General features: G+C 38.0%; 1 protein-coding gene across 2 annotated transcripts; it reads right to left on the bottom strand.

Annotated features, from left to right (window-relative positions):
- Window positions 1-219: 219 nt before the first annotated feature.
- LOC139994438 (protein stoned-B-like) lies at window positions 220-10,576 on the bottom strand. Of its 2 annotated transcripts, XM_072017069.1 has the most exons (12): window positions 9,979-10,576; window positions 8,459-9,461; window positions 8,153-8,321; window positions 7,864-8,065; window positions 7,130-7,624; window positions 6,516-6,750; window positions 6,191-6,359; window positions 5,928-6,042; window positions 5,454-5,772; window positions 5,040-5,250; window positions 4,628-4,794; window positions 220-3,600 (listed from the first exon to the last, which is right to left on the bottom strand). In XM_072017069.1, the coding sequence occupies exons 1-11, from the start codon at window positions 10,564-10,566 to the stop codon at window positions 4,650-4,652; spliced, it is 3,651 nt and encodes a 1,216-aa protein (XP_071873170.1). In that variant the 5' UTR covers window positions 10,567-10,576; the 3' UTR covers window positions 220-3,600; window positions 4,628-4,649. The 2 variants fall into 2 exon arrangements, with proteins under 2 accessions (XP_071873170.1, XP_071873169.1); XM_072017068.1 differs by having other exon boundaries at window positions 220-4,794.
- Window positions 10,577-10,618: the final 42 nt, after the last annotated feature.

Raw genomic sequence — 10,618 nt, 5'->3', positions numbered from 1 at the left:
GAGATATAGTGAGAAATTACTAACAAATGGATAAAAATTTAATGAGGATGGATAAAATTTAATGATGAATAGACATTTTCTGACGAAAGATTTGTGGTGATACTAAATTTAAAAAAAAGCTTAAAATTGAGTGTTGTCGGTATTAGTGTAATTTCAGTCGGTAAATGGTAGACTCGATAATGAGATTCTTATAAAATAATCGACTTGTAGTTAACCCAATTTCGTCCCTTAAACAATGTTATATTATTTATTGATACATAGAATTTATCAATAATACCATTAGCTAACAGTATTACACTTGTTTCTATTTCCTCGAAAGTTTTCATTTTCTCGTTCCTTGCGTGTTTGTGTGTGTGTGTGTATGTGTGTGTGTGTGTTTGCGAAATTATAATACATATATATCAAAGGGCAAATTTGCCCTAATCATCTTTTCCTTTCTTCTTTGTCACTTGTCTACACCGCAATTGGTTACTATTAGATTACAATTACAATTCATACATACACGTATAATTACACATTACGACATTACATACATGTGTACCTGTATATATATATATATTTATATGTATATTTATATATTTATAAATTACAGATCGGAGATTAGAGATACTTTATATTTCAATTTCTTTAGGGAATGTTTTCGCACTCTCGATCTTCTCTTTCTCCTTATATCTACTTCGAGATTTGATGCCAATCAAAATTATTCGTAACAATCGTTAAATCATTCGCAACAATCGTAACGAAACACTTTTTTCTTTATTCTCGTTTCATGTGCTTTTCGAGATCAAACTTCGTACATACACCACACTAACCATTAACGGAATCTCTAAAATGTTAATTAAGCTACATACCTACATAAGTAAACACCAATATAAACTAAAAACAGTCATGCCTTTGCTTTTATAGGGTATTCAAAATGCTAAGGTATTTTATTTTTTGTATGTATGATTGATAACATTAATAGTTCTCAGCTGTTATAAAAGATTTACTTCTTAACGTTCGATAAAAAGCTCGACGGACGAAATTATCGGTCGATCTATCGTGATAGCCAAAAAATGGCGTGGGAAGGTAAAAATGCAGTTTAAGGGGTTTCTGTTCCTTCATTGCTCGTTTCATACTACAACGGACGTTCTTTCTAAATTCTATTAATTACCGATCCTAGCACGACTCAATTAACTGTAATCTTTACAGACTCTCTTTACCTGTACAGAACATTTTGTTTCATTTTTTTTCACTTAGTAATAATTGTAAGAACAACAACGACGTTACTAATTTCTTCTTTACAATTAATCATTAGAGAGCCGAGTTAACAGGATTATATCTAAAATCTACATAGTTTAATAATTATATGTATGTAAATGCGCGAATAGGTTTTAGGTTGAAATGGGATTCGAGCATCAACGAATGGAGGTCGTACAGATTCAATTGAGATCTACCTTATCGACGCATTTTATCCCCAGTGATAATTTCAAGAGAAAACTAATTAAAAGTCGAACACAATTATAGAACTCAAACATTTCAAAATGCTAAACGTTAATTCCTTTTTTAATCAACATTGGCAACAGAACTCATTTTCTTTCGCAAGACGCATAACTATTTTTTCATGAACTTAGGCACTCTTTCTGACGTATATTATAATTAATTAATCGTTCTTCAGCGAGAGGTCTTTCGGTGATACAGGATGATTTATTCGATAAAATCGAACATTTTTATAACATTGGATTAATAACTGATAAAAGATGATTCTTTTTAAAATAATACTTAAATAGCTACAAGGAAAATAAATTTTGGTTTTGTCCAAGATTAAAATTTTACTTACGACCTCCTCACAGGGACGAAAAATTTGCATGCTTCCCCTTGCTTTCATCCGTTCATTCATTCACAATCACGCTTATCAAACATCAATAGACTTGCCGATATCACACATAACCTCTAATTTAAATATCTTTCCTAAGATATCTATACATGCATCATGTAATTTAAATGAACCTTTCCCTTTAGATACATAAATTGGATATCGCCTTCTTGGATATCGCACTAGAGTACGATATTACACGCAGTTGAGATCACGAGCTGGAAACGTCAAGTCCCGAGACGAATTTTTCCCGAAAAAAATCCTCTCGGGATCCATTTAATGTACCAACGCAAACAGACCGTCACGCCGCAAGTGGAAAAGCTTTGCACTGTTTCAAAGTACGGAATGTAACATTTTTACCTATGCAGTCTTGTAGATCAATTAATTGCTTAGTTATATTAATATTTTAGTTTTAAGAGAACATTATTTGCTGGCACTATTAAGCGGTATTGTCTGATTGATGTACTTGATTGGATACATTGAAGCAAGTTTGAGACATAGTATAAACATAAGGTATAATATTGGGTTGTTCGAAAAGTTTACAGCGTTTTTATTTGATAAATTTACAATAAACAACGAAACGTTTGAATAAATGCTGGTTCTAGTTGGATACTAAACAGAATCAAAGAGAAATATAAAACTTTAAAAACCCGCAAAAGCTATTTCAAGGAATTCACCAGCAGAAGAAGAAATATTTTTCAAGAAAAGTCTCGTGAAGTTACAAATGACGAAACGCCAAATTCTAGTTAGATCATTTTTAACTTTTGCTACGAATTTTTCGAACAACCTAATACGTTCATATTCGCATTGACACGGATCAGAGCGACAATCTATATATAACCGACGATATTAATTAGTAGCACTAATTGTCTATACGTTACTTGGCATGTCGGCAGACATTTTTCTACGCGTAATTGATTAGGATTATCGTTAACCTAAATAGACTTAACATAACGTATGACCGGTGAATCAACACCTGACATGTCATACGATCGTCTTATGAGCTAAGGACTAGAATAGACTCTTCCAATTTCCTTTGCAGGATGAAAAATTTCTAACGAAAAATCGACAAAATCTCAACGGAAACTTACGTGTCTAGATCTTCGTTCACCTTATGTAAAATTATTAATAACATCTTTCGCATTGTTTATCCTATCTTATACATAGTTAAATAGATTTTTTTTTTTTTGTTCATTTAGCCTTATCAGCTTTACGCAGAATACTTTGACGAGCCACCGTTTCGCGTCAACGGTGAAATTTTTGGAGGGAAAAAAATAGGAGAGAAGAAAAGCGTCGAACAAAAACTTACACACTAAGACTTACGTATATATGATTTACAAAATGTTTGAACATATTCTTGCAGCTCGCGTCGCGTACAAGAACAAAATGTTATTAAAGACTAGATTAATGAATTGCAATTTCCCATGCGTCGCGTTTAGTATTATAATTACAAATAATATACGTTTCTCTCCTAGCCTCTCTTGGCAAAAATTGTCGATACCATCTTTTTTATCGTTATTTACTTACGTGTCTAATAACCGACGATTAATCTGAATAAACTACCTTTCGGTAAACGACTAGATAACATTTGATATAGATCATCTGCAAGCTCAAACGATGAGATATGCGCCGCACGGTTCTTCCAAGTTATAACGACTTTCTTAATTAACAATTATTGTCCTCTGATCGTCGTGTTGATACGATAAAATCGTTAAATAAGCAAAACACTTCGGAGATATCGACTGCTGCAATTAAAATAAGCAAAGTTAATATAAAATATTCCAAATAAAATATATATTTTGATACTTTTATATTGGATAAATCCACGGAATGAAATAAAAAAATACTGTTTAACCAATTTTACATATCCAATTTACTAAATTTCTTCAATAACTAATAATCCGCTAATCCGACTTTGAAATAGTTTAAGCAGAGCAAAGCCTTTCACCGCGAGTGCGCATTACTACTTAGCAAGCTAAACTGAACGTAAAATCGGTATTGTCCTCCCTTAGAAATTACTCCTTTCATACGTACATTTCGTTAACTGTTATGCGTTATATTTAACACGCGTCGACGTTTAGCGTTTCACGGATCGCAGCGACCACTAACGATTTAACCCACGCGAACCATTTATCCTGATTATATCCTCTTAGTATCGATGTGCGTTCGAAGTTATCAAGGTTCATATGTCACTTGCTTTGGTAAAAAGAGATTAACGTATAGAAACGAGTTTTTGAAATAAACGCGATTAAAGATATGTACTCTGCAGTGCGATAGTACCAAGTACAATCACTTCATCATGTGTGCAAAAGATTTGGTTAAAACTCAAAACTTTGCTGATAGTGGAGAAATACAAGAGAATAAATTATTATTAAAATTACTTGGTGATAATTTGTAACTTTTATTAATGTAATAAATAATTGCCAATTTTCATTGCTTCGTTGTTAAAACCATTTGAAAATTTGCAATTTTTATTAATATAAAATAAAAAAATAGCACACTTCTGACTGTGAAAGAATATGAAAAGGTCAAGATCGACTTTTTCGAATCTTAACTTTTTATCAGAGCATGTCACATACACTACTGCTTTTTATTAGGTTACACGATTACTCCAATAACGTGTTGCGCTTGCTCGCGTGAAAATTGTCCATTCATTCCGGGCTGCAAATCGTGAAACGTCACGCGTCCAGTCACAGGCATCGTTTCGCTTTCTGTATATACCTTAGCATTAACAAGTAATTCTCCTTAAGTTCCGTACGTGTTACAGGTTACCTTATGCAAGACTGATTTGGATTTAATCGGAGGAATCGGAATCTGATTCCGCGCCAGCGTCTGAAGCTTCTCCTTGCGTCTCCGGCGTCGTTTCCGGAATTTTTCGTGTGTAGGTCGCAGATACGTATGCGCCTGGACCTTCTCCTTGCGTATGCTCGATTCCAACTCTGGTATACGACGAGTAATAATAATTTTTTTATTTATATATTATATTTGTATAGCTATATGTTGTAAATCTTTGTTACGTATTATATGTAGGGTATAGAGGAAAAGCACGATAAGTCTGCCTCTTACCTCTTACAATTTTAACATTAAAATACCAGCCCGATATTGTAATAAAAATACGATTGAAATACGAAGTAAATAAGAAAGTTTAACATGTAAAGTATTTATTATTGTCGGAGGATCGTACCTGTACTCGTGTCGCGACAAATTCCTGACGTATTTCTCTGGTGGAGTGTCGCTGTCGTGATTTTGAAAACTAACACTCCTCGCCGTCGTGTGAGACACTTGGGTCGCTGGCATCGTGAATTCCACGTAACAGTACTCGGCTAGGTTCTCGGGGATCTGATCATAGGAAGTTAGGGCCATTCGACAGATCAATTGGTGTGTCGTGTATGCTCCTGTCAATGATATCATCGATATTATTCTACATTCATATTTTATAGGATAAAGTAACTCTTAAGTTAAGACAACCAAAATACAAACAATTATTATCCAAGACGTGTATGAGTCAGTTTGAAGGTCGTAAGAAGGATTGTAGAAAAAAATATAAAAATAACCGGTTGCCTACATTAGGGTTGAACATCTATAACAAAGAAGGTACCTTGGCCTTCTTTCGGTAACCTAGGCATTCTCCAAACGATAGCACGATGTTGATGCTCGTATTTTGCCTGACCGGACGTCACCTCCATCAGCTGAGGTTCCAAAGTATCAACCGCACCGAGAAATCTTTCGATACCCTTGATCTTTCCTGTTCTCCTATGAGCTGACTTGACGGATCCGTATCTGAAGTGTTTTTCCACCCTGAACAGGTAGATCCAGCACTCTGGAATGGGGAAACGTACCATCACGTCCTCACAGGGCACTTGGCCCAGTTTTCTTGACGCGAATCCCGGCACGAGAATGTCCGCCTTCAGTTCTACCTATTGATAATGAAAGAACGAGGTCAAAGAGGGTAAGCGTCGAACCAGAGGCGTAAAACTGCCAAAGCAGAAACGAGTATCGATATTCGACAAGAACAAGCAGCGTACGCGGTGTCGAGGTGCGTGCAAATTTTCTGCATGAAAAGTGACATTACCTTATTACCGGTAACGCACATTACGGCTTTAAGCTGGAGAGGAAGCTCTCTGTTTTTAGGAGGCCTTACTCGGAACCTCATAAGTTCGATATAGCATGCATCCGGTGGCTTGAACCTTCAAAAGGGTTAGTCAGGTGTTAATTGCAATTAGTTGTTAGTTAGCAGCGTTGTAGCTGTTGTTACTATCATTTCAAGATGGAGTCTTATAAGTGGTTATCAAGAAGATATTTTCAAAAATCGTTTGTTGCTTGTTGAAGACGTACTTTATAATTCTAGATTTTTCGTATTCATCCTGTTGAACGCAGGAGTGGAACTCAACGTTCTCCAGACGGATCCATTCTTCGGTTACCACTGGAATTATATCGTGTCTGCCTACTACCTCTTTCCCTTGGCGCCACATGTCGTTTATTCCCAATTCAACGTCAGGCATTCCTGAGATAATGAAATTTTAATGAAAGTACTTTTATGGTAAAATAATTCCGAGGACAGATAAACAAGATCCTGGTGTCTATAGACTATAAATTACAATTTTATTGGAACTTTCTATGGTAATATGATGATAATTGTCAACAGTTGGCCAAATCTTACCAGAGAGGAAGCCCAAGAAGAACAATCGAACACGCGCTATTTGCTTCTCGACCTGGCCTTGCGCGTTCTGTTCCACGTACAGTTCATCCACCACCGTAATCTGCACGTCTTCCATTTTATAACTGAGCGCCCGATCTCGATGAGCCGGCAATCTGAACAGAGCTTCCTCGATCGCGGATGAAAACTGCTTCATATCTTCGTAGAGTTGAGAACCCAGTTTGAATAACTGGGAAATCTGTACAGAAAAGACCGAAGTCATTCAATGATAATAATTCTATGGTTTATTTTAATAATTGAAATTTTGCAATATTAGCTCATTAAGGGTCACCATATAGGATCCACTAAAGAACAAGCAATGAAGTAATGTACAAAAAATAAGTAATTTATATATGCGTATATAAAACACATCATTACATAATAGAAAGTTTGAAACTTTAACAGTTTGAAAGTTTAGAGATGTGAATCTCCGAATGTTTAAGAACTTGAACATTTGAAAATGAGACATTGCATCTAAGATCGAACCTTAGTAAGCATTTTATATTTATGTTACTTGTCTACGTTATAAACTCTATTTCCAAAAAGCTGTACAATTCCGATATAAAAAGAAATTGCACCTGTGGCGCGTGTTCCACGGGAAGACCGAGCTTCCTTAGATCGCTTCCAAATTCTTTCACCCCCTGATAATCACCCTGAATGGCGTACGCAGCGAACTGACTGAGTTTATTCGTTATCCTTTCCGCCTTTGTCACCTGACCAGGTCGTACGCCAGGTCGTTCCTTGTAGAAAATGTATTGCAGCTTCACCGTGAATATTTTCCCGTATTGGTCAAATTGCTGTGCCCCGATATCGGATATCGAGTAAGAAGGAACTAGAGGTAATTCTTGGAAGGGATCCTTGTCTTCTCTGCTGTTAAACAACTGGAGTACAGGACTGTCACCTTGGTAGACCAGTTTTATGAAGATCTTCTTCCAGAATCGTTGACCGGTTATCTTTTTCTTGCTAGGTTGGCGCAGGTGCATGTCCCAGCCGTCACCGGTGTACGTCACTCTTGGGAAGTCTTCCAAAGGTTGGCTAACGTCTTCGTCAAATAGGGGAGTCGGAGGGGTTTCCTAGTTTCAGATAAAAGCAAATAACAATATACAATATACTATACAATGTATGCGTACAATGTAATACATATAATAAACAACTAGTTTTATTAATTTGATCAGAAACATAAACATAGTTATAGATTGTTTTAATAAGAAAAATTTTTCAATCTAGTTTATATTTAAAAAAGCATGCATAATGTCGAATGAAGATTATAAGATTCAATTTGCAAAAACGAATACGTCGATATTTGCAATACCTGAGAATCTGTCCTGGTCATTTCAGCAGGTTGAGCAGTTTCCGTAGTGGGAATAGCGTCCTGTGCGAATCCTGACTTGTCGAAGGGATTGAATCGTGGCGAGGTATCTGTGTAAGCTGTGTTTTGCGGACTCTTTGGTGGTGGCGCTAGCACGGGGACAGCTCCTCCTTCGATTGCTCCGCCTTGATCATCCTCTTTTGGTCTACGGATACAAAATACATTAGCCAAACGTTGATACTTATATTTATTGCATATTTATTAATTGATTATTTAATATATCAGTGCTTACTTAATGAATACACTGAAATCTGGTCCCGCATCCGAATCTACAGAGTCGGTTCTCTTTACATTTGTCTCTGGTGGTGGTGCAGTCATACTCAGGAACGAGTCAAACCCATCAGTTTCTCCAAATCCAGTCACTGCTGTCTCTGACCCGGTCGCAGACGAATCACCCCAAACTAAATACATAGTAAAGAGTCAAATAAATGTAAATCTAAATATACGATAAATAGAAGAAAATATGTGCAATTTCTATTCATAAATACTTATTAGTTAATGCGCGAGCTTACAGAAAATTATAAGAAAATTCTTTTACCATCGCTAGACGTGTCCATGGCGGTAGGGCCGCCGCCAAAGGCATCCAAGAAAGGATCTCCAGCGCTGGTTTCCTGCTCCGCAGCTTTATCAAACTTCGAAGCAAAAATATCAAACGCATCGCCAGTACCCTCGATAACTTTCGTAGTTGCTGCAAAGTTATCCAATTGCTCTTCAGGCTTATACGCTTCGTTGATGGGAAATTCAGCTCCCGGAGTCGGACTGGTCGATGTCATGCCACTGATATCTTTCGTAGGTTCTTCGAAATCACCAAGTAAATCAGAAGCAAATGGTCCATTGGACTGAGCGGCTAACGCATTCATTTCCGTGCTTGCGAACAAAGGTTGTGTTCCGGGCGTTTGCATGGATGTCGTGAAATGCGAGGCCGTGGTATCTATGGTACCAAATGGTCCAGAAGACATCGTATCGGCAACAGAAAAGAACGCAGACTCGGTAGTCATCGTGGACAATTGCTCAGTGCCGCTGGTAGCGAATAATTCAGCTCCAGCTGTCGATGATTGCATAGTTTCTGAAACAACAGGGGATTCCGCAGCGAAATCTAAATCAATACCAGTCTTCTCTGTGTCACTTCCAACGACTCCGGTCGTGGAAGCTATAGATGGTCTCTTTTCACTTGTTACAGAAGCAGTTTCCGGGAAATCTGACTTAAAGGCATCCTCAGCCTGAATAGGAGATGCCTCTTGCTCTGTAATGCTGACGAATGGATTGTCCTGGCCAGTGGCACTGATCAAGGATACTCCTGTTACCAAACTGGTGGCGTCTTCGGCGTTTATCGACGTGGAGAAGATGGTAGTGGTTGTCGTCTCTGTATTGGGTGCGTCAAGGAGATCCAGGATGTCGCGATTCTTTGATGGCTCTGCTACTTTGCTGTCGTCGGACATTAGATCTGGCACGTTCGAATCCACGTCCAGGAAGTCGGCGAAACTATGCTCCGGAGTTGGCGATGGAGAGTGCATTAACGTTGGACTGGGTGTCCTTGTTGCCTGTAATTAACCATCAAGATGAAACGAACCAAAGTTCGACAGATAACAATTTTGATTTTGATTTATCTGGTAATCATTTATATACAAGATGGTACACATAATTTTTATCTGGCAATTGCATAAGAAAATGCCTGTAGGAAATGGTACTCCTCACTGATATATCTATATTGTCAAGGTCAATGTCCTGAGTAACTACGCTTCTACTTGAAAGGATTTGACTAGGTTTGAGTCAGGTGATAAATAAAAAAACTGTAACCGTAAACTACCGCTTTAAGGAAACAGTTGCGCTCCTTCGTAATTTGAGCGAATCGATGAGAACCAACTCTTCAACAAACCCTGTAACTTATATTAAATTCAACTGTACATGTTCGTTAATTTGAAAAATGATCATGCAGAGTAGTACGTGTCTCACCCATTTCAATGACCCTGATACTCATCAGTCAGTGGAATATCCTGATAATGCTCAAGTTGTCGAAGCATCCTGTATATAATTACCATTTATCTCATTACAACGAACCTGTAATCGATCCAGCAGATGATTAGAAGTAGCATCCATAGCTCCAGTAACCGACAAGATCAAGTCTTTGGTGTTTTTAGGAGGTGCCGGTGGTTGAGGTCTGGGTGGAGGCGGCCTCGACGGTGCAGTTTTGCCATTCTTGGGTTGAACTGGTGTCACAGGCACCACTGGCGACGGCGGAGGTGCAGACTGCAACTCTTGGCCGAAAAGTTCGTCAGCCGCTTGAGTAGAGATCGCGGCGTCGAACAGATTCGTGTTCGACTCGTTCACAGTGGTCTGAAAAATGTTCGCGGATTGACCAGAGAATATGTTAGATGCCGTAGTGTCGGTAGTAGTAGTTTCGAAACCAGTGCTAGGTGCAGTGGTCTCCGTGGCGAAAGAAGCGAAAGGGTTCGTCGAGTCGACTGTAATGGCTGATTGATAAGATTGGTCTGCTCCAAAATTCAGGAAAGGATTCTCCCCTCCTCCGGCTGTTTCAGTGTCAGCGAAGTCCTGAAGGAAAGGATTCGACGGTTGGCTAGTTTTCCTGTCGTTCGACTCGACACCGTAGTCGTCCATCAAGAAAGGGTTTCCACCTTTGGAATCCATGTTGCTCGATTGAAAGGTTAATGGACCAGTTTAAACGTTGCTTAAAATATTC

This window comes from Bombus fervidus, chromosome 14 (assembly GCF_041682495.2).
Source record: "Bombus fervidus isolate BK054 chromosome 14, iyBomFerv1, whole genome shotgun sequence".
NCBI lineage: Eukaryota > Metazoa > Arthropoda > Insecta > Hymenoptera > Apidae > Bombus > Bombus fervidus.
This window is presented reverse-complemented; position numbering and strand designations above follow the sequence as displayed.

Excerpts from the sequence above, each read along its gene's own strand:
- LOC139994438 (XM_072017068.1), bottom strand. The coding sequence starts at position 10,566 with ATGGATTCCAAAGGTGGAAACCCTTTCTTGATGGACGACTACGGTGTC. Across the intron at positions 8,066-8,152 it reads GATTTCAGTGTATTCATTAA|ACCAAAAGAGGATGATCAAG; the intron begins GTAAGCACTGAT and ends TTGTATCCGTAG. Across the intron at positions 6,751-7,129 it reads CCGTGGAACACGCGCCACAG|ATTTCCCAGTTATTCAAACT; the intron begins GTGCAATTTCTT and ends TTTTCTGTACAG.